Source organism: Chlorocebus sabaeus, chromosome 21 (assembly GCF_047675955.1).
Source record: "Chlorocebus sabaeus isolate Y175 chromosome 21, mChlSab1.0.hap1, whole genome shotgun sequence".
In the NCBI taxonomy this organism is placed as follows: Eukaryota; Metazoa; Chordata; class Mammalia; order Primates; family Cercopithecidae; genus Chlorocebus; species Chlorocebus sabaeus.
Genome location: NC_132924.1, coordinates 88983542 through 89008660, shown reverse-complemented (window position 1 = coordinate 89008660; position 25119 = coordinate 88983542). Strand labels below are relative to the sequence as shown.

General features: G+C 35.6%; 1 protein-coding gene across 3 annotated transcripts in view; it reads left to right on the top strand.

Moving 5' to 3' along the window:
- TFEC (transcription factor EC) overlaps positions 1–25119 on the top strand; it is a 165851-nt gene that overhangs the window by 102296 nt on the left and 38436 nt on the right. For 2 of the 3 annotated variants that reach the window (XM_073009295.1, XM_007982667.3), the window contains exons 2-3: positions 14214–14465; positions 24870–24956. In XM_073009295.1, the coding sequence (XP_072865396.1) occupies positions 14214–14465; positions 24870–24956 (339 nt within the window). The remainder of the gene's footprint in view (positions 1–14213; positions 14466–24869; positions 24957–25119) is intronic. The other variant, XM_073009296.1, reaches the window with a different exon arrangement.

Sequence of the window (25119 nt, the reverse complement as noted above, 5' to 3'; positions counted from 1 at the left end):
TTCAGTTCATTTATTAAATTCAAGCTTAGTATAAAATTAACAAAATTAAATAAGGACTGTCATATTATAGTGAATGGAATGGTCTTGCTTTTTGATATGTGTATGTGCCTATGTGCACGTATGTGTGTATGTATTTGATGATTTGTATATGTTTTTATTTACTATCACCAGGTAATTACTTAGAGTAAATCTATTTCTGCCTGTTAATATTTCTGGTCATATTCTTGCTGATGGTATAAACAGGCTTATTAGGTAGCCACCTATGTTTGCTTTGGTAATTTGATTGGCTAGTCATAATAATAGTGAAAAAAATCTTGTTATTGAGATAATTGCTTGTCTGATGTTTGCCATCACTTTTTAGTTTTGAGTTTCAAAAGGCCAGTACCCAAGAAGCGGAGTCATCTCCTCCCAGGTTCTTTGCCCTCGGTTTAGATAAGTGGCCTCCAGGTGCGTGGTGACATATAGGTCACAGCCAAGCTTTCTGGAGAGGAATCACTTTCCCTTGGGACTGGCTTTAACAAAGCACAGACTCACTCAATGTTTGCTGAGTGAATGTTGAAAGAATTAGTTGAGGGCTTTTACCATTATTGTATGCTTTCTGTATAGAAAACATTTTAAAAGAAGCTAAAATTAATATAAGCCTATAGAAATATGAAATTACATTTAAAAGCATTTGTAGGATGTTATCACAATATGAAAGGAGATATGATGCAAGTTGACAATCTTATAAAATAGAGAATCATGGAGTTGATGGCATCCTTCAGAATATTTTGGTACAACTACCCACTTGTTTCTTTTCTTTCTTTCTTTCTTTCTTTCTTTCTTTCTTTCTTTCTTTCTTTCTTTCTTTCTTTCTTTCTTTCTTTCTTTCTTTCTTTTTTTTTTTTTTTTTTTTTTTTTGACAGAGTCTTGCTCTGTCACCCAGACTGGAGTGCAGTGGTGCGATCTCGGCCCACTGCAAGCTCTGTCTCCCAGGTTCATGCCATTCTCCTGCCTCAGCCTCCTGAGTAATTGGGACTACAGGCACCCACCACCACGCCCAGCTAATTTTTTTAAATATATATATATTTTTAGTAGAGATGGAGTTTCACTGTGTTAGCCAGGATGGTCTCGATCTCCTGACCTCGTGATCCACCTTCCTCGGCCTCCCAAAGTGCTGGGATTACAGGCATGAGCCACTACGCATGGCTTGTTTCTTAAATTTCTTATACAATATGCTGTCTCTGTTGTTATTCACCTAGTAGGATCTGAAACACATTCAAGAACTAAGTCAAAAGACTACAGCGTAGAACACTAGAAAGTAAATTGTGGGAATAAGTCATGTATCTAGGAGCATAATTTGTAAACCATTTTGTGAAAATAAGCATATCTCCATGTGGGGGCATGGAGAGCCTTACTAGCCAGCATTGCTTGGCTGGTCCACATTATTCCACAACTTTCCCCGCCTACCAGGAGATTTTACAATTCAAATGCAAATAGGTAAGTTAATAACATTTAGTTAATCTTAATTAATTTCTGACTAAATCTTTGATGAGTTATAGAGTTAAACCTCCTGAGACTGATCCAAATTTGGGGATGTTAAATCAGATACCAAATACCCTAAAATCATCTTTATGTTGGGTTCACCTGCTATTATCAGAGAGTGATATCTGACTTTTTTCTATGGCCTAGGCTGCTTTCCCATGGATCTCTAGATTTCTATCAGTTATCTCGGTAGTCAGAACTCCTGCATTAATTCCTGTCTAAAAAAAGATAGAAAAACACAAAACAGTAAAACCATAAATACATGTATTTTGTATATGTAATTGTATTAGTCTGTTCTCATGCTGCTGATAATAACATACCCAACACTGGAAAATTTACAAATGAAAGAGGTTTTATCAACTTACAGTTCTGCATGGCTGGGGAGGCCTCACAATCATGGTGGAAAGTGAAAGGCACATCTCACATGGCGGCAGACAAGAGAAGAGCGCTTGTGCAGGGAAACTCTCCCTTATGATACCATCAGATCTCATGAGATTTACTCATTATCATGAGAATAGCATAGGAAAGACCTGCCCCAAGATTCAATTACCGCCCACCAGGTTCCTCCCACAATGAGTGGGAACTCAAGGTAAGATTTGGGTGGGGACACAGTCAAATCATATCATTCTGCCCCTCATCCCTCCCAAATCTCATGTCTTCATATTTCAATGCCAGTCATGACTTTCCAACAGTACCCCAAAGTCTTAACCCATTTCAGCATTAACGCAAAAGTCCACAGTCCAAAGTCCCATCTGAAACAAGCCAAGTCCCTTCCACCTATGAGCCTGTAAAATCAAAAACAAGTTAGTAACTTCCTAGACACAATGAAGGAGCAGGCATTGGGTAAATATAGCCATTCTAAATGGGAGAAACTGGTCAAAAAAGGGGGCTATAGGCCCTATGCAAGTCTGAAATCTGGCAGGGAGTCAAATCTTAAATTTCGAAAATGACCTCCTTTGATTCCATGTCTCACATCCAGGTCACACTGATGCAAGAGGTGGATTCCCATGGTCTTGGGCAGCTCCAACCCTGTTGCTTTGCAGAGTGTAGCCCCTCTCCTGGCTGCTTTCATGGGCTGGTTTTGAGTGTCTGAAGCTTTTCTAGGTGCACAGTGCAAGCTGTTGGTGGACCTACCATTCTGGAGTCTGGAAGATGGTGGCCGTCTTCTCACAGCTCCATTAAGCAGTGCTACAGTAGGGACTCTGTGTGGAGGCTCTGACCCCACATTTCCCTTCTGCACTGCCCTAGTGGAGGTTCTCTATGAGGGCCCTACCTCTGCAGCAAACTTCTGCCTGGGCATTCCGGCATTTCCATACATCCTCTGAAATCGAGGCGGAGGTTCCCAAACCTCAATTCTTGACTTCTGTGCACTGTAGGCTCAACACCTCGTGGAAACTGCCAAGGCTTGGGGCTTCTACCCTCTGAAGCAACAGCTCTAGCTGTACCTTGGCCCCTTTTAGTCACAACTGGAGCAGCTGGTACACAGGACATCATTTTCTAGGTTGCATACAGCATGGGGACCCTGGGCCTGGCCCAGGAAACCATTTTTTTCTCAGAAACCTCTGAGCTTGTGATAGGAAAGGCTGCTTCAAAGGTCTCTGGCATGCCCTGGAAACATTTTCCCCATTGTCTTGGTGATTAACATTCAGCTTCTTATTAGTTATGCAAATTTCTACAGCCCACTTGAATTTCTTCTCTGAAAATGGCATTTACTTTTCTATTGCATTGTCAGGCTGCAAATTTTCCAAACTTTTATGCTCTGATTCTTTTATAAAAATGAATGCCTTTAACAGCACCCAAGTCACTTCTTAAATGCTTTGCTGTTTAGAAATTTCTTCCACCAGATACCCTAAATCATCTCTCTCAAGTTCAAAGTTCCACAAATCTCTAGGGCAGGGGCAAAACACTGCCAGTCTTTTTGCTAAAATATAACAAGAGTTGCCTTTGCTCCAGTTCCCAACAAACTCCTCTTCTCCCTCTGAGACCACCTCATCCTGGACCTTATTGTTCAAATCACTGCCAGGCTTTTGGTCAAAGTCATTCAGCAAGTCTCTAGGAAGTTCAAAACTTTCCCACATTTTCCTGTCTTCTTCTGAGCCTTCCAAACAGTTCCACCTATGCCTGTCACCCCGTTCCAAAGTTGCTTCCATATTTTTGGGTTTCTTTTCAGCAGTGCCCCACTTTACTGGTACCAATTCACCGTAGTAGTCCATTTTCATGCTGCTGATAAAGACATACCTCAGACTGGGCAATTTACAAAAGAAAGAGGTTTAATCAACTTACAGTTTCACATGGCTGGGGAGGCCTCACAATCATAGTGGAAGGTGAAAGGCACATCTCACATGGCAGCAGGCAAGAGGAGAGAAGTTGTGCAGGGAAACTCCCCCTTATGAAACGATCAGATCTCATGAGACTTATTCACTATCATGAGAACAGCATGGGAAAGACCTGCCCCCATGATTCAATTACCTCCACCAGGTCCCTCCCACAACACGTAGGAGTTCAAGATGAGATCTGGGTGGACACACAGCCAAATCATATCAGTAATATTGATTTCCCTATAATTATGTTTTTTTTTTTTTTTTCCAACCAGGAGATGGCTTTTTCTCTTTCTTACCAACTATTCTCTTTATTGTACTTGCATAAATGTGTGTGATTCTAATTTTTCTTAAAAATTTTGGTTTACTCGTTAAGCATACTGTCCCTGGTTCTTTGGTTAATGGATCTAAGCATTATTTTAATACTGGACTTTATTTTTTAGGGAAGTTTTAGATTCATAGCAAAATTAAGCAGAAGGTACCGAGATTTTCCATATACACCCTGCCTGACACATGCATACCCTTCTCTTTTATCAATAACCCTCACCAGAGTGGTTCATTTGTGAGTATTGATGAACCTACATTAATACTTTGCTATCACCAAAAGACCATAGTTTACATAAGAGGTCACTCTTGGCATTGTACATTCTATGGGTTTGGACAAATGCATAAGGATATGTATTCTTCATTATAGTGAACATAGAGTTGTTCATAGTATCCATTTATTACCCCTTTAATGTTCATAGGATCTGTATAGATATTTATTCTTTTATTTTTGATAATGAGTTGTGTCCTCTCTCATTTGTAGTTAACTTTCTTAGTTAGCTAGGGGTTTATCAATTTTATTGATCTTTTCAAAAAATCAAATTTAGGTTTAGTTGACTTTCTCTATTGATTTCCTGTTTTCAACTTTATTGATTTCTGCTTTAATTGTTATTATTCCTTTTCTTCCACTTACTCTGGATTTGATTTGTTCTTCTTTTTCTTGTTTCCTAAGTTGGAAGCTTAGGTTTTCAATTTTAGATTTTTCTTTTAACATATACATAAAATGCCATTAATTTTTCTCTAAGCACCGTTTCCATTGCAGCTCACAAATTTTAGAATGTTGTGTTTTTATTTTTAGTTAATTCAAAATATTTTAAAACGTTCCTTAAGATTTCTTCTTTCACTTGTAGAATGTAAAAATGTGTGGTTTAATCTCCAAATATTTTGAGGGTTTTTTAGCTATCTTTTTGTTATTGATTTGGAGCTTAACTCAATTATCTGAGTACAGACATTGTATGATCTGTATTTTTTTTAAATTTGTATAGTGTCTTTTATGGTTCAGAATATGGTATATCTTGGTGCATATTCCATGAGAGCTTGAGAAAGATGTATATCCTGTTGTTGGTGGTAAATAGTCTATTATATATTAATTATGTCTGTTTGATTGATATTTTGTTGTCTTTAACTCTCTCCATACTGATTTTCTGCCTGCTGGATGCAATCATTTCTGACAGAAGTGTGTTGAACTATCCAGCTGTAATAGTGGACTCATTTCTATATCTCCTTGCTGTTCTATGTGTTTTGGGATCATGTGTTTTGACCTTCTGTTTTTGGGCTTATAAATATTAAGAATTGTTATGTGTTTTAGAATATTGATTTTTTTTTTTAACATGTAATGGCCCTCTCTTTATCCCTAATAACTTACCTTGCTGTGAGGCCTGCTCTGTCTGAAGTTAACATAGTAATTCTTGCTTTTTCTTGATTAGTGTTAGCATAATAAATCTTTTTCCATCCCTTTACTTTTACTTATTTAATTTTTTTTGAATTTAAAGTTAAAAAATGGCAATGTGAGAGGAGTGTGAGGCTGAAGGGTGTATTTGTGCCACATTTTCTTAATCCAGTCTGTCATTGTGGACATTTGGGTTGGTTCCAAGTCTTTGCTATTGTGAATAGTTGAGCACATTTTTATATATCTGTTTAATACGTCTTCTCTTGAGAAATGTCTATTTGGACCTTTTGCCCATTTTTAATTGGATTATTAGATTTTTTCTATAGAGTTGTTTGAGCTCCTCATATATTCTGCTTATTACTCCCATGTCAGATGACTAGGGATTAGTCATTTTTTCTCCCATTCAATGGGTTGTCTCTTCACTTTGTTGATTGTTTCCTTTGCTATGCAGAAGCTTCTTAACTTGATGTGATCCCATTTGTCCATTTTTGCTTTGGTTGCCTGTGCTTGTGGGGTATTACTCAAAAAGTATTTGCCAAGTCCAATGCCCTAGAGTTTCCCCATTTTTTTTTCCCCCCCCGAGACTGAGTCTCGCTGTGTTGCCCAGGCTGGAGTGCCGTGGCATGATCTCGGCTCACTGCAAGTTCCGCCTCCGGGGTTCAAGCAATTTTCCTGCCTCAGCCTCCCGATTTGCTGGCACTACAGGTGCACACCGCCATGCCTGGTTAATTTTTTTTCAGTAGTTTCATAAATTTAAGTCTCCAATACATTTGAATTTGATTTTTGTATATAGTAAGAGATAGGGGCATATTGTCATTTTTTTCTGTATATGAATATCTAGTTTTCCCAGCATCATTTATTGAAGAGACTGTCATTTCCCCAATATGTGTTGTTGGCACCTTTGTCTAAAATGTGTTCACTTTACATTTATGGAATTGTTTCTGGGTTCTCTATTCTGTTGCATTGGTTTATGTGTCTGTACAATGCTGTTCTTGTTACTATAGCTCTGAAGTATAATTTGAAGTCAGGTGATATGATTCCTCCAGTTTATTTTTGCTCTGGATAGCTTTGGATATCCAGAGTGTTTTGTGTTTCTGTATAAATTTTAGGACTGTTTTCTTTTTTTTTTTCTATTTCTGTGAAGAATGTCATTGGTATTTTGATAGGGATTGCATTGAATCTGTAGATTACTTTAGGTAATATGGACACTTTAACAATACTATTGATTCTTCCAATTCATTAAAATGGAATATGAAGAGGATTTTTTTGTGTCCTCTTCAATTTCTTGCATTAATGTTTTACAGTTTACATTGTAAAGATCTTTCACTTCTTTGGTTAATTCCTAGGTATTTTATTTTATTTGTAGCTATTGCAAATGGGATTACTTTCTTGATTTCTTTTTCAGATTGTTCACTGTTGGCATACATTGAAATCAGAAATGCTACTGGTTTTTGTATGTTGATTCTGTATCCTGCAACTTTACTGAATTTATTTATCTGTTCTAATAGTTTTTTTTGTGTGGAGTCTTTAGATTTTTCCAAATGTAGGATCATTTAATCTGCAAACACAAATAAATTTACTTCTTCCTTTCCAAGTTGGATGCCATTTATTTCTTTCTCTTGTCTGATTGCTTTAGCTAGGACTTCCAGTACCATGTTGAATAGTGGTGGTGAAGGTGGGCATCCTTGTTGTGTTCCAGATCTTAGAGGAAAGGATTTCAGTTTTTTTCCTGCTCAGTATGATACTATCTCTGGGTCTATTCTATGTGGCTTTTATTGTATGGAGGTAAGTTGCTTCTATATTAAGTTTTTTGAGGGTTTTTATCTTGAAGTGTTCAATATTATCAAATGCTTTTTTCCATATCAATTGAAATGATCATGTGGTTTTTGTTCTTCATTCTGTTGATATGATGTGTCACATTAATTTGCATATGTTTGACCATCTTTACATCCTCGAGATAAATCCCTTTTGGTCATGATGAAGTATATTTTTAATGTGTTGTTGAATTTGGTTTGCTACTATTTTGTTGAGGATTTTTGCATCAATGTTCGTTGGGGATAGTGGCCTGTACTTTTCTTTTTTGATATGTCTTTGTCTGTTTTTGATATCAGGGTAATACTGACCTTGTAGAATGGGTTTAGAATTTTTCCCTCCTCCTCTATTTTTCAGAAAGTTTGAGCAGTATTGGTATGAATTCTTTAAGTGTTTGGTAAAATTAAGCAGTGAAGCCATAGGCCTTTTTTTTTTTTTTTTTTTTTTTTTTTTTTTTGCTAGGAGACTTATTATGGCTTTGATCTTGCTACTTATTATTTGTTCAGATTTTGGATTTCTTCATGGTTCAATCTTGGTACGTTGTGCAATGTCTAGGAATTTGTCCATTTCTCCTAGATATTTCAAATTTATTGGCATATACTTGCTCATATCACAGTAGCCCTAATAATCATTTGAATGTCTGTGGTATCAGTTGTAATGTTTCCTTTTTCATCTCTCATTTCATTTATTTGTGTCTTCTCTCTTTTTTTCTTAGTTAGCCTGGCTAAAGGTTTGTTGATTTTATCTTTTCAGGAAAACACCTTTTCATTTTGTTGATCTTTTATATGGTTTCTTTCATTTCAATTTTATTTATTTATGTTCTGATCTTCTTTTCTTGTACTAATTTGGGGTTTACTTTCTCCTGCTTTTCTATTTCTTTAAGATGCATTGTTAGATTGTTTATTTGAAATGTTTCTGCTTTTCTCATTTAGGTGCTTATACGTATGAACTTTCCTCTTAGTACTGCTTTTACTGTATTTCATACATTTTGGTATATTGTGTTTTCATTATCATTTGTTTCAAGAAATTTTTATATTTCCTTCTTAATTTCTTAATTTACCCACTGGTCATTCAGGAGCATATTTCCATATTTCCATGTGTTTGTATAGTTTCCAGGATTCCTTTTGTTGTTGATTTGCGGTTTTATTTCATTGTGGCCAGAGAAAATACTTGACATGATATCAATATTTAAAAAGTTTTAAAGACTTATGTGAATTTGTAAGACTTGTTATGTGGTCTGTCCTTGAGAATGATCAATGTGCTGAGGAGAATGTGTATACTGCAGCCATTGAATGAAATGTTCTGTAAATGTCTATTAGGTTTATTTGGTTTATAGCTCAGATTAAGTCTGATATTTCTTTATTGATTTTCTGTGTGAATGATCTGCTCAATGCTGAAAGTAGGGTGTTAAAGTTTCTAGCTGTTATTGCATTGGGGTCTCTCTCTTTAGCACTAATAATATTTGTTTTATATATCTGGATGCTCTAGTTTTGGGCACATATATATATTTATAATTGTTATATCTTCTTGTTGATTGGCTACATTATCATTACATTATGACCTTTTTGTCCCTTCTTATACCTTTTGTCTTGAAATCTACTTTGTCTGATATCAGTATAGTGACTCTTGCTATTTTGGGTTTCCATTTGCATGGAATACATTTTTCAATCCCTTTCTTTTAATTCTATGTGTATCTTTATAACTAATGTGAGTTTCTTGTAGACTACAGATTGTTGCATGTTTTTTTTATCCATTCAGCCACTCTATTTTTTTTTGATTGGAGAGTTTATTCCATTTACATTCAATGTTATTATTAATAAGGAAGAAATTACTCTTGCCATTTTGTTACCTTTTTCTGCTCTGTTTTCTGTTTCTCTTCCTTCTTTCCTTTATTTCTGTCTTCTTTTTAGAGAAGGTAGTTTTCTCTGGTGGTATGTTTTAATTTCTTGCTTTTTCTTTTTTGTGTATCTGCAGAATGTTTTTTCATTTGAGTTACCATGAGGCTTGCAAATACCATCTTATAACCCATTATTTTAAACTGATGACAACTTACCACTGATTGCATAAAATTTTTGTTTTTTTCATTTTAGGATCCTTTCTTTATTCTTGACCTTTGGTAGTTTGATTATTAAACGTCTTGAGGTAGCCTTCTTTGGGTTAGATCTATTTGGTGTTTTAGTACCTTCTTGTGCTTGAATATTGATATCTTTCTCTAGGTTTGGGAAGTTCTGTATTATTACCCATTTGATTAAATTTTCTATCCCTGTATCTTCCTCTACCTCCTCTTTAAGGCCAATAACTCCTAAATTTTCCCTTTGGAGGTTGTTTTCTGGATCCTGTAGGCATGCTTAATTCTTTTTTAGTCTTTTTCCTTTTGTCTCGTCTGACCATGTATTTTCAAATATCCTGTCTTCAAGTTCAATAATTCTTTCTTCTGCTTGATGAATTCTGCTGGTAAGAGACTCTGATGTGTTCTTCAGCATGCCTATTGAACTTTTAACCTCCAGAATTTTTGCTTGATTCTTTTAAATTATTTAAATCTCTTTGTTAAATTTACATGATAGTATTCTGAATTGCTTCTCCATTTTGTCTTGAATTTCATTGAGTTTTCTCGAATCTATTTTGAATTCTCTGTCTGAAAGGTCACATATCTCTGTTTCTCCAAGATTTGTTCCTGATGACTTATTTAGTTTATTTGGTGAGGTCATATTTTCCTGTAAGGTTTTTATGCTTGTGGATGTTTGTTGGTGTTTGAGCATTGAAGAGTTAGGTATTCATTTTATTCTTTGCAGTCTGGGCTGGTTTGTACCTGTCCATCTTGGGAAGGCATTCCAGGTATTTAAAAGGACTTGGATGTTGTAATCTAAGTTCTTGGTCACCGCAGTGGTAACTGCATTAGGAGGCAGCTAAAGATTAGTAATGCTGTGGCTCTTGCAGACTCATGCATGTACCACCTTGGTGGTCTTAGATAAGATCCAGAAGAATTCTCTGTGTTGCCTAGCAAGGACTCTGGTACTTTTCCCTTACAATCTCTCAATCAGATGGAGTCCCTCTGTGTGTGCTGAGCTACCTAGATCTTGGGGAGGAGTGAAACAAGCACCCCTCTGGACACCACCAATAGGACTATGCTGTGTCAGAACTGAAGGCAGCACAGCATTGAGTTTTGCCCAAGGCCCATGGTAACCATTGCTTGACTACTGCTTATGTTTCTCTCAAGGCCCTATTGCCCTACAATCAGCAGGTAGTAAAGTCAGCCAGAATTGTGTCCTTACCCTCATGGTGATGAGATCCCCCTCCCCATGCTAGTCCAGAGATGCCAGCTGGGAGCCAGGGCCTGTAGTTGAAAACCTTAGGAATTTACCCGATTCTCTTTTCTACTGCAGCTGAGCTGACACCCAATCCACAAGACAAAGTCCTTCCCACTCTTTCTTTTCCTTTTCACAAGCTACGGACTCTCCCAAAGCTACTACTGCCCCAGGCCTGCAGTGTGTACTATCTGGTTGCTCCCAACGTTTACTCAAGACCCAAGGTCTCTTCAGTCAACTTGTCGTGAGTGCTGCCAGCTTCAGGACTCTCCGTTTAGTAGTCTTACCTCTGGCCGAGAGAATGTCCAACAATGCTGTCTGATAGCTAAGTTCTGGAATTGAGGACTCTAAGAGCTGTCTGGGTGCTCTACCCCAGTATGGCTAGCTGTTACTTAAGACACAAGACAAAGTTCTCTTTACTCTTCCCTCTCCTTTTCTCGAGCAGAAGGAGTCTCTCCCCAAACCCACCATAGCTGGGAATACGTTGGATCACACCTAAGCCAGCATGTCTCTGAGTCTCACTCAAGGCCCATCACAAGTACTGCCTGGGTAGTACTGCTGCTTATTCAGGGCCCATGGTCTAATTAGCATTTTAAAGATCCTGCCATGACTGGATCCTTCCCTTCAAGGAAGTAGGCTCCCTTCTGGCCCAGGATATATCTAGAAATGGTCATGAGCTAGGCTCTGGAATGAGGGCCTCAAGACTGCCTTGTTCCTTATCCTACGGTGACTGAGCTGGTAGCCATGTTGCAAGACAAAGTCCACAAAAAGATTTTTTCTGGGGAACAGTATAATCACATTTCATTGAATCTTCCCATGCTACACCAAGTTTTTAGACTCTTCTGCTTAGTTTGCAGATGTTGAACAGATAACATCCAACACAGTCCTCACTCTTGCCTGCTAAACTTTTGTAATTCCTCACAGATAATCAATCATTTAGGGAGAATTAGAGTTAGTCCCATACTATATTTTATTCTGACTCTGTATAGAGTGGCCTGAAGAGGAAATGGTGTTCTTGCTTTGAGAAAAGTATTTATGACTTCTTTTGCATGAGTAACATTTGTGACTGTCTTACAACTTCTTGTCTTGTTTCATCTTGATCTTTTCTGTTTGGGATTTTCTTTCCTTTGCCTGCTGTGTAGGACTATCACTCCTTCCAACAGCTGACTTAAAATCACTTTCTCTTTCAATATGTTTTTTAAAGCCACTGCTTTTTAATTTCATTGCATGTATTATGGAGCTTTTGCTTTGCATTGTAAACATTTCAGTTATTTACTCAGGAACCGATATTATAATGTTTAGGAAGACAGGCTGTGTATTCCACTTCTTTCTCTCAGTAGCTGAATGATAATAGGCACGCCATTTACACTCTCTAAATTTTAGTGGCTTCACCTATATAGTGCAATGGGGATACTAACTAATGGTACCTATCTCCTAAGGTTATAACAAGAATGGAATAAAATAATATATGTAAATTGTTTAGCACAGTGCCTGGTATCTGTTGCTTAATATTATTATCATTATAGTTGTTGTTACTATAGTTGATATTAATACTGCCCAATAGATTGTAAACTCCTATAACCTTGGGATCACATCTATGACTTCTTTTATATTCTCGATATAACACAAGAGTAAGTGCTTCAGTGAGGCTTTTGGAATGAATGGATGAAAAGTAAAAAATGAATTAGTTAATGCATGTTGTAAATTCTCATTCAACATACTCTTCTTAGAACAGGAGATATTTTCCAATTGTAGGTATACAATGTTCTTTGGCATTCAGTTGCCTAGTGTGAAAGATCATTCATATTTGTGAAACTGAAAGTGTTCTTAATAATGTATTTCATAAAAGTATACAGATTAAAAAGGATTAATTTAGAACAGTAGGATAATCTAAATAGCTACCCTAAAAGAATTACCACCAGCATTTTAATGAAATGTTATTTTACAACTTTAAAGCTCATAGCAATATAATTAGTAATATGTGTAATCTTTATTACCAATCTTAATCTTTTTTATATGACTGAAAAATTATTTTATGGTAGTACAATTAAAATAATGCTAAAAATGTCAGCATAACAGAATTAAACTAAAGTAACTACTACAATATTGTAACCCAAACCAGCTAATTTAAATGCAAAATACTTTGTAGAGGCTATTTATCTGGGTTAATGCATGTTAAGGGATTTAAGGAGTAGTTTGTGTAACTGAAATAAAAGGAAAAATAAGCACTGTACAGCAATCTTTACTATTGTTTAACATGAGGGAAATATTAAATCAGTTTATATATAGGCCACATGAGGAAAATATATCAGAAGCCACATCATAGCATAGTAAATATAAAGACTACTGCCAGGCAAAACTACGTTCATAGGCTTTTAAACGGCAGATTTGAAATGCTTAAAGTTGTCCTTACAGAAATGATAGTACAATATTAACTATGGTAACTAGACTGAAGGTGTAAAATTTTGAAAGTATGTGGTATATTTTGCAAAAGGGATTTTGACAGACTTGGCAGTTGTTTAGTTGACACATGGCTATCGTTAGATATTTTTCTGAATGCTCCTGTCAATTCATAATAATGACTATACCACTTTCTCATTATTATAAGGTGAAAATATGAAAGGGTTTAAAAATAAGATTAAAAAAATAAAACTGGGCTCAGGATAGAAATAGGGAAGTACAGGCCGGGCGCCGTGGCTCAAGCCTGTAATCCCAGCACTTTGGGAGGCCGAGGTGGGCGGATCATGAGGTCAGGAGATCGAGACTATCCTGGCTAACATGGTGAAACCCCGTTTCTATTAAAAATACAAAAAACTACCCGGGCGTGGTGGCGGGCGCCTGTAGTCCCAGCTACTCAGGAGGCTGAGGCAGGAGAATGGCGTAAACCTGGGAGGCGGAGCTTGCAGTGAGCTGAGATCACGCCACTGCACTCCAGCCCGGGCTACAGAGTGAGACTCCGTCTCAAAAAAAAAAAAAAAAAAAAAAAAAAAAGAAAGAAATAGGGAAGTACAGAAAAGTAGAAAAAAATCACCTAGAATTTCACTACCCATACAGTTTCACACTTAATATTTTGTACATATATTTCTAGTTCCTGCTCTCTTAAAATCTTTAGTTTTCTTAAGAACAAAGTTTTGATCATATTTCGTAGAATATTTATGTGTAATATAAAGGAATCCAAGTAATACATGTTACATACAAATTACTTAAAATAGTGAATCATCTGTGTTTTCTCTGTGTTATTTTGGGCCCTAATTTTTTAGACCCTGAAAAAATATTGTGGCTTATGTATTTATTCCTAATTTTTAGGGCTACTCATTTAAAAAAACTGATTAGCATTTAAAATATTTTATTAAAGTTTAACTTCTTAATAATCATAACCCATTAAAATTGTATGTAAGTTATGACAGAAATATGGATGATAGATTTGAAACTAGATGCTATGGTATAGTGTGTTTATTATCCTAGTGCAATAATGGAAAGGAAAACTCTGATTTCACAGATAATGCTGCACATTGTATTTGTTTGATTTTGATCTTGTAGGTCCCAGCACACCTGGAAAGTTCTTCCGGGCCTCAGCTACAGAAAGCCCAGAGACAGCAAGTAAATTCTTTCATGATCCTTGATCATCAGATCATCAATCCAACTCTTAAATGGTCACAACCTACAGTGCCAAGTGGTGGGCCTCTCGTGCAGCAGGCACACACAACTCTGGACAGTGATGCTGGCCTCTCAGAAAACCCGCTCACCAAGTTACTAACTCTTGGAAAAGAAGATGACAATGCGCAATGGCATGTATGTCTAATGGCTGGTTATAAAAATATATCATCAGTTTTTGAAAAAATCTCTATAAAGTAATTGAAGTCAACATTTTTACAGTAAACTTTCCAATTGCAAATGTAACAAAATAAATGTGTTTTTAATTAATTAATTATTCTCTATTTATTAACTATATGCATATAAATTCCTATGCATAATAAAATATAAAAATTCATTTTTAATACGCACTTCAATTATGTATTAATGTGAATTAAAATAGACACTAATAGTGGTATGTGTTTAGAAGATTTAGCTCTAATTGTAAATGTTTTCTGATAAGTTTAGTTGAACTATTTATCAGTAGTTAGATTGTCTTAAATATCCATTACAATAAAACGGGCAGAAATTGCTTAAATAGCAGTAAATTTTTGCTGTAGAAATTGACTATTAGAATAAGACGAATACTTTTATTGCATTTATATTATATGACATTATATCTAGATCTTTTAACTTCCGCTTTTCTATACATTCAATTCTATTTTTAATAAATGCTTGGCTACTCTTTACTAAATAACCGAAATTTAGAAGTGCTCATCATACAAAATAAATGAGTATTTAGCTTCGTGGAGTTTATATTTATTGTGATTTGCTTGTAATGAACCTTCAGAAAATATTGACGTGTGACTAGAACTGGGAAACAGTGGTACTAGAAAAAAGGCTTCCTTTAATATTTCAGTCTAAAAAACTACAGTAATAACTGAGCTTTCTTTTCTTTTTTCCATTAGATTTGTTAGGTAAAGCTATGGTCCTATGATCTCCCAGGTTTAATCTCCCAATCTACATTCCTGGTGATTATTGCCGATTTCAGGTCAATGCTTACCATCTATTAAGCCTGTAGCCTCCAGGCACAAAAGGATAATGCTCAGAATCCCAGTATTTAAATTCCAAATGATAGAGAATTTTTTAAACAAATTTTATGTTAATCTGGAAAAGAGAAAAAAATAAGGATCTGGCATAGATTGTTAATACAAAATAAAACAATAAAAAATGGGACTTTTTGAAATCTAAAACTGAATGTAAGTACCTGCATGTATATTTACTCTATCTTTACAGTAGTGGATATACAAAAAAACTTTCCTAAAAAATGAATGTAGAACCAGGTTCTCTATTCAGTCTATGAAGATTGTAAAAATATATATTAGATGAAACAATCTGTTCAGTAAATGTTAGATCTACACACACTACAATTTATCCTACAACTACTTATCCCAAAGTTCATTTTCTTGTGTGAAAGATTGATTTCTAAAGAGAAAAACAAATCTTGAAGGATATGCATATGCCAGTTAATTCTAGGTAAAACCTAGAAATGATTTTATTATATATTTTATAAAATATGTACTCTAAAAAATGAGAATGGGTAAGCAACATAGATTCTTCTTTTATTTATTTTTTATTTTATTTATTTATTTATTTTATTTTTATATTTATATTTTTATTTATTTTTATTATTTTATATATTTATTTTTTCTTTTCTGCCTTTTATGTTTTTTTAATTCTTTAAGCACACATCTTTGCTTTTATACTAAGCTTGTATATATAAATAAAATTCACATGTTTTTAGTGGTCTTCGGGTGCTCTCAATCAAAGAATCTCATGGCTCAGAAGGGTTGAAAGTCCCAAGAATTGCTCTGGCCTTGGGGCAATGTGAACAAACAATGGCTATAGACAATTTTTTTTTCTATTTTTTAAAACCATCATATTTTAAATTATATATACAAAAGTATCTCCCAACCATTAATGTCCATTTAATCTGAGTTTTACTGAGTCTGTAATAGTTTTAATCAGTGTGTGGTCTCTTTGAATTTGGTATGTTTATACATCTTCACATACTGCCATCATTCACAGACTTACTATCTTTGATAGCTAGGATATACCCTGTGCTGTTGCAATAGTCTAACACTTTTACTGGTGCTTGGAGTCTTTGGATATAGTCAGTATAGTACAGTTGTGTGGTTTCAGTCCTTAATTTCTCTCACCCATATGTGTAAAAGTTGTAGAATTGTTTTGATGCTTGAATTTTAACTTTTTAACACAAGGGCAGAGTGGGAGCTCAGAAGATGGTTTCTGTTGCCATCCTTTTTTTTTTTTTTTTTTTCTCCCAAGCCTTTTCCACCTGTGACATCAGGGAGAAGTTCATCAATTCAAAGAAGACCCCAGAAATCATAGCTGTCACAGGATAAGTCTGAGAACAGCTTTAGATTCAGGATTTGGTCATTGGAATTAGGAGTAACTTGAAGACTGAAAATCTTTAAGATGAATTATAAAATCAAAAGAAGCATTTTGTAACATGGGTCTTTCTAAGATGCAATTCAAACTTGTACCAATAGCGCATGGACCCTTCTGCACTTAACCCTTGCACCTGGCTCAGACTTATCCTTTAGTATACCCATAGAGCTTTGTGTTTCAGCTCTATTGGTTCACCACTGGTTCTCGTGGTGGCCGGGTTCTCCTTCTTACACCTTTTCTTTACCCTCTGCTTATTTGATCACGACCATTTGTCTGGATAATTCTAGCTCGCCCTTCAAAATTCATTTCAGGTGTTTTGTCTAAGTGCTTTCCCCAGTGATGATGCTCTGTCTGGGTTTAGCACCTTTTATTTGAGTTTTCATAGCAATGCTGATATCATATGGATAATGATTGCACTTTTCATGGCATTCTCACAGCACATGCTACATTTTAATTATGCCTTTTGTGTTTTTCTTATCTTCTAGTCTGTTAATTCCTTGATGAAACTACCATACCTTGTTCACATTTTAATATCTAGCTCCTAGGACAAATTTTTGCCAATTAATAATCGGTACCTTTTGGCTAATTCATAAGTTAATGAATAATGAGTACCCTTATTTCAATAATATTTCTCTACTTGCTCTTTTTGGTACAGTGATACTTTAAGTAATATGGTATAATTTGGGAAGAACCATTAGAAAAGTGAAATCAAGGTATTCTAGAAAATCAGAAGGAAGATAAATTTTTTCAGTGTGAGGTCTCAGGAAATCCTGGAAGAGGTGATACTTGAGTTGGGTGTTGAAAGACATATACATCAACAGCAAAGATGACAGAAGATAATTTTTTTGAGTAGAGAATGCTATAAGCTAGGGGCAGAGTAGACAAGCATAAGTGGGCTTGAGAGTGATACAATTTGGTGCAAATAAGTGACTGAGGTTAGCAAGGAGGATTAGGGTGGGGTTACAGGACTTAAATGCAGATCTGGGAACTTAGACCATGATTCCAAGGTTGTGGGGGACTGTATCAGTTAGATCTGCATTAGGAACATGCAAGAGAAACCCACTTCCAGTGATTTAACTAAAGGAGAGTTACAAATTTTTCTCCCATAATAATCTTATATTATCTCATATAATCTTATGCAATTATATCTTATAATTATTAACAACCTAGAATATTAACAGTGATATTAACAACAAAAATAAGAGAGTATTCATTTAGTCCTTATTTTATGTCAGGTGGTATTTTAAATTAGTTTAACTTTTTAAACATCACTATGGTTTACTATTATCTCCTTTTTTTTTTTTTTTTTTTTTTTGAGACAAGTCTCCCTCTGTCACCCAGGCTGGAGTGCAGTGGCACGATCTTGGCTCACTGTAACTTCCATCACCCGGGTTCAAGAGATTGTCGTGCCTCAGCCTCCCAAGTAGCTGGGACTACAGGTACATGCCACCACACTCAGGTAATTTTTGTATTTTTAGTAGAGACGGAGTTTCGCCATATTGGCCAGGGTGGGCTTGAACTCTGGACCTCAAGTGATTCACCTGCCTCGGCCTCCCAAAGTGTTGGGATTACAGGCATGAGCCACCATGCCCTGCCCCTATTATCTCCATTTTAAATAGGGCAACTCACATGAAAAGTAGACCAGAAGTAGGTAGTCAGAGGCTGTTGTAGTTCTCTGTGATGTCAGTATAGATCAATTCTTCCTCTGTCTTTCTTCTTTACTATGTGACTTTTATCTTAATGTGCCTCAAGTGATCACAAGAGGGCTGCTTCACCTCTCAGGTCCTCAAACCAGATGAACAGTAGAGAGAATGCCTCCATGAGGAAAGGAAAACTTTTGCAGAAATTCGGAAGAGACTTGTGCTTATAACTTAGTCAAAAGTGTGTCACATGGCCACATTTAGCTGATGTGAAGCTGAGAAAAATGCATTTTTTCTTCTGAGCATATTGTTTCATCAAAAACATTAGTAACAAAGAAGAAGAAAATTGATATTTACTACACAACTCTCAATGGATCTGCTGTGGGAACAAATTTTTGAGTACAAAAGTATCATAATCAAAGCAATGTTTCAGAAACATTTAAATGGCAGTTGAGAGGGAAAGATTTGAGGTTAAGGTTCATGCTACATGAAGAGATGACGGAATATTACACTGCAATTTAGTTATAGCCTGAATCAGGAAAATTGGTGGTAGAGAGAATGCAAGAAATGAACTCAGGGGTAATGTTGATGCGTCTCAGTGTCATATTGTATACGTAAAGTGAAGGTGGAAGATGAGTTTGGTGCAATTTTGAGATTTTTGAACCTTTACAGGATGAATAACATAGATGAAGGGACTGTTAAGTAGTCAGAGGGAGTGTAGAGTTTGGCATGAAAGTGATGATGAGTTAACTTAGAGGACAACCAGGAGAAGAGGTTCAAAGGACAAATGAAAATAAAAGATCTATTTCTCAGGAAAGAACTTAGAATGGTCAGTAAGAATTTTTTTTTTTTTTTTTTTTTTTTTTTTTTTTTTTGAGACGAAGTCTCGCTCTGTCTCCCAGGCTGGAGTGCAGGGGCCGGATCTCAGCTCACTGCAAGCTCCGCCTCCCGGGTTCACGCCATTCTCCGGCCTCAGCCTCCCGAGTAGCTGGGACTACAGGCGCCCGCCACCGCGCCCGGCTAATTTTTTGTATTTGTTAGTAGAGACGGGGTTTCACCATGTTAGCCAGGATGATCTCGATCTCCTGACCTCGTGATCCACCCGTCTCGGCCTCCCAAAGTGCTGGGATTACAGGCTTGAGCCACCGCGCCCGGCCAGTAAGATTTCATTTGTTTCTTCATTCAGACAGCTGCCATTGCCACATGCTCAGGGAACAAACTGCACATCCTATATAATCTATACCATATAGGAGCTTCAGGTTGAGGGCAAGAGAAAAAAAATAACAAATAATTATAATATTATGTAAAAAGATTTAGAGGAAAATGACTAGTAGGGCATTTAGCCAGATGGGATAGCATGAGTGCAGAATAGAGATGGGAAACAGTGTGAAATGAATAGAAAAGAAGGCAGATGGTGGTAGAAGATGACATCAAAGAAGTAAGTAATCAGCAAATTGCAGAGAGGCTAGTACTCCATGTTAAACAGTATCAAGTCACTGTAGGGTTGAAACTTGGGAGCTAGGGTGACATAATCAAATTGGACTCTAGATCACTTTGTCAACTATATAGAGGGAGAAGTCTGGAGTCAGGGATAGGGAACAGCTGGGAGCCTATTTCTATTTTGCAGTGCGAGAAAGTAAGACTCTCCCTTAAAACATGTTGAACTGTGGTATCAGTGAGATTATCACATGGAGATGTTGGTGACAGCTAGATATCCAAATCTGCTGGACTGGAGGAAGAGATTTGAGAGTTGTTAGCATATGGGTGGGTGGTCTTTGAAATCTTGAATGAGAAATAAATACCCTTGAGAACCTGAATACAGTGAGGAGAGATGATAGCTAAAGATACTCTTCTGAAGATGACCAACATTTAAGGGATGGTCAGAAGAGAAGGTCCATAAAAGTAAAGTAAAAAGATAACTGGGAGAGTGCGATGTCATCGATGCCAAAGAGGGAATTAAAGAAGGAGGGAGTGATTCACACACCCAAGTATAGCAGATGAGTCTAGTAAAATAAGAACTGATCAATATCTGTTGAACTTGGCTATGAGTCAATAAAAATAACAAAAGGAATGTCAGTAGGATGGTGAGCAGAAGCCATTCTACTTGAATTCAGAGTTAATGGAAGGTGGAGAGATTGACCACCTGGGATGTTTGGGACAGCTGGACAGAAAGGTAACAGGGCAAAGGCATAAAAGGTCATAAAATAAAAATTGTTCAGGTCATCTGCCAGTGTTTAGATTGGAAAACAAAGGCTGCATTTGATGAGTAAGGTCATGGATTTTAAGATTTCAGAAATGAAGCAGTTTAGATGATGACAAGACCCAAGGCATGGCTTTAAGTATAGGTAAAGAGAAGTCTAAATTTAGGTTTATGTGCTGAACTATCAGATTTAGAGAGTGTTGAGTTAAAATATTCAACTACAAGTGTTGATTTACTTTTCCATAGAATTCTGACAGTTGTGTATATTTTTAGGTGCATTTGTGTTCATGATCACTTGGTATTATTTTTCCTTCAGATTTTAACCTTGAATTTTATATTGCTTAATATGAATACCACTACTGTGGATTTCCTTTTGGTTATATTTATGATACTTTTTTTAACCTTGTTTCAGCTTTTTCTGTTGTTTTAAGTGTGTCTCTTATAAATAAAATATTACAAAACCTTTTAAGAATCCAATTCAAGAGAGAGTTTCTCAATCAGTATGTTAACTCATTTACATTCTTGTACTTACTTTACTATTAGGATTTAACAGTTATAATTTCTTATGTTTTAAGTTACTATACTTCGTGTTCCTTTGCCGTCTTTTTTCTATCTTCCACTGGTCAATTTTTATCTTCTTTTCTGTTACTCCTAATATATTGAGTCATCATTATGATTTTTTCTACATCTATATCCTTGTTTAACATTGTATATGCCATACTCTTAAGCAAAAATCTACCTTAGAATGGTCTCATTTCCTTGTTGTGACCTACCATTCTGTATGGATATTTATAGAATTTATGTATGTACAGAATTCATGTATATATACATACTTATCTATATAAATACATATATAATTATTGCGCATGTATGTCTCTTTCTACATATATATAGAGTTACTTAGATCACAAAAATTTTACTGTCCTTTACTCATTCTTTTATTTTGTATCAATTTCATGGTTTTATTTATCTTCTGACTGGAGTACTCCTTAAACTGTTTTTAAAAGGTATTTTTGCCTTAAACTTTCTGAGTTTTTATATCCAAAAAGAATTTAATTTCATCCACATACTTAAAAGATACTTTGTTGGCTATAAATGTGTAGGTTCAAAGTTCTTTACCTTTAATATTTCTAGTATTATCTCATTTTCTTTTGCACTCAGTATTGTTAACAAGTTTTATTCTTGTTCTTCTGTTAATCTTTATTTTTACATATCTGAAAGCATATAAATGTTTTCCTTTGTCCTTGAATCTTATACTTTTTATGCCTATTATCTCCATTTTTACTTTTGTCAAGCAATTTGCTCTCTCTTTGTATTCTTATGATCTTAATTTATTATTTTGAGGATGCCTACTTGTGGGTTTGTAATTCTCATTTCGTCTGATCTATTAATTCCATTTCATCTGATACAAAATGGTGTGTTTGTTGTCGCTTTAAAATAACAAATGGATTCCTAGGTTTTTAATTATGGAGATACTTAGAAGTTGCGAAGGTTTTAGGCTGGATTTTAGATTTTAACATTCATGAAGAGAATGGTAAAACCGAAATTAGGGGAAAAAGTAGTCATGTAGGTAGATGACAGAAATGAGGGATGGTAATGTTAAAGGCAAAGGCACAACCTCCAAAGGAGGATGTTTCACATGTAACAAAGAAAAGTTTCTTTCTGGAATAAGGGAAACCTAAGCATGCTTTATAGTCAAAATGAAAAATTAAACAGCCTGCGTCATTTATGACGTAAACTTCCAGAGAGAAAATAGATGAATGACTTATATGTAATTTTTACTGAATCCACTCCTAGTATCCAAATGAAAAGCACTCCCCATAAATTATGTTTAGCAATCTTCTTTCCTCAAGTCTTCTTCACATCTGTTCAGTACAAGGTTTTTTCCCATTTAGTGGCAGAATATGAGTAAAATATCACAAAATAAAAATTCAGTTTTAATAATAATCAAGAATCTACTTAAAGAATTTCAGAGACTGGACTGAACAAAAGAAACAAAATATGCACATGTATTAACCTAGCTTCTTTAAAGATCTCTTTGTGCACAAGGATTTAACATCTGACCATGACTAGAGCTACACCCTCCCCTGTAGTACCTATGAACCCCATGTGGCTATTTGAATTTAAAGTTAGTTCAAATTCAATAACTTATTTATTTGTATTTATTTTTATTTTTTTGGAGATGGGGTCTCACTCTGTCGCCCAGGCTGGAGTGCAGTGGTGCAATCTCTGCTCACTATAGACTATGTCTCCCGGGTTCAAGTGATTCTCCTACCTCAGCCCCCCAAGTAGCTGGGACTACAGGCACACACCACCTGTCTAATTTTTGTATTTTTCAGCAAAGACAGAGTTTCATCATGTTGGCTGGGCTGGTCTAGAACTCCTGACCTCAAGTGATACGCAGGCCTCAGCATCCCAAAGTGCTGGGATTGCAGGTGTGAGCCACTGCACCTGGCCGAATTCAGTAACATTTTATAAAATTAAATGAAATTAAAATTTCAGTTTCTCAGTTATGCTAGCCACATTTCATGTGTTTAGTAGTCATATGTGGATATGTGGTTAGTTATTACTATTAATACATTTGTCATTTCAGATATAGGACATTTCCATCATTGCAGAAATTTCTATTGGTTACCACCGGCCTTGAGGATTCTATGATGTCAGTTTCTTGCATACTCCACTTCATCTCTAACTGCTCTTGCCCTTGCACACTCTACTCTATTCCCATTAGTGCTTATTCTTTCTCAAACATGTTAAACTTGTTCCTACCTTAGGTCTTTCTTATTCCTTTCCCAAGGATCACCCTTCCCGATGTTAATCTTATCTCTGCTCAAATGTCAGTAAATCTTCTCTGATTCTCTTTATAAAATAACAACCATTTTCATCAAGCTGTATCCTATTCCTGCTTTAATTTCTTCAGCCTGCTATTTGTTATTAAGCTGTTTATGGGTCTGTTTCCCTAAGAATTTGAGCTGCATAAGAGTAAAAATTTCCTGCTACTGGTTACGGTAGCTCCAGTTCTAACCACAAGATCTCACAGTAAACATTTGCTTAATTAATATTTGTTAAGATGTGAATAGTGTTCCATATTTTTTGGACTATCCTAGTAGAATTCTCTGAACATTTAATTCTCTTACATTCCTAGATATCTTGCTTTGAAGATAACATCAATAGAATTATAAGGTATTTTTCCATATCTATCAGAGTGTACTCCTGATCGTATCTGCATATATCATGGGAAATTCACAGTACTATAGTTATATAAATAAAACTTTCACAATATCTTTGAGTTTATATCACACTTAAAAATTTCACGAAATGGAATATGAATGGAAGCAAAGCGAGCTAGAGCTAGAGCAGAGAGAGAGAGATAAAGAGAGAGAGAAGCAACCATTTTTTAAAATGTATAAACTTTTAAAATCTCCTCCAGCTAAAGTACAGAAGGGAAGGAAAGTTTCTATTTTAGAGAAGAATTGAGAAAGGAAATAGAAAGCCATTGAGATTTGGACTATAGAGCCACATTTCTAGGATGTCAGTCCTTCCTCCGCCACTCACTCACTATATAATCTGGGACAAATTATTAAATTTTTTTTCTCTCAGTTTCCTTTTCTGTATAGCAGAGTACTCATTTCATAGGGATATTATAAGTATTAAATGAATTATGTATGCAAAGCACTTAGAAGCATGCCTGGTACATCTCATGCACTATAAAAGTGATTTTTATTGTTACTATTTAAAATGTTCAGAATTATTGTTGTTTTTGTTATTGCTATTGCTATTATCTATTATTATTGGTCTTTAGAGAAGGTAGGATGAAATGTTTCCATCTATTCTATATCTACAGGAATGTACTGGCTAATATTTAACCATGAATATTTAGATACCCACGTGCAAGATGCAATCAGAACATTTTAAAAGAAAAATAAAGTTTGTACATAGTAATCTCTGTACATATTAACTATAGGGACCCTGTCTGCCTTGAGATATTTCATGATAACCACTCTATTTATGTAGATACTGATTTCCAAGAGACTAGTCCAGGGCGCTTTGCCAAGTTGTCACCTGTCAGCCTTTGGACACAAATGCAAGAAAAAGCAACAGACCAAAGATTGTCAGGGTTCCTGCATTTTCAATGCTAAAGTAATGTGTTTATATATATATATAATATTGAGGTTTTATATATATGTATATATAACCTCAATTTAAATTGTCTAAAAACTTTTAAAGATTGCTAGAATTTTTCTCTCTGATTTCAGATTGAAGCACAACTTTTAACATTATGTACAATATTCTAAATGTATTATATTTTGCTAGATGGAGGACGTTATTGAGGATATAATCGGTATGGAATCAAGTTTTAAAGAGGAAGGAGCAGACTCTCCTCTGCTAATGCAAAGAACAGTAAGTGCTCTCAGACCCAAGAAAGTCGTTGAAACTGAAATGAATACACTCTGATAATAAGAAAGTTTGATTAGCAAATGGTGTTTTTTCCTGCACTTTTTAAACAGACAAGATAAAAGATGAACACTAGAAAATATTTATTGGTGCAGAAAAAAAGGTTATC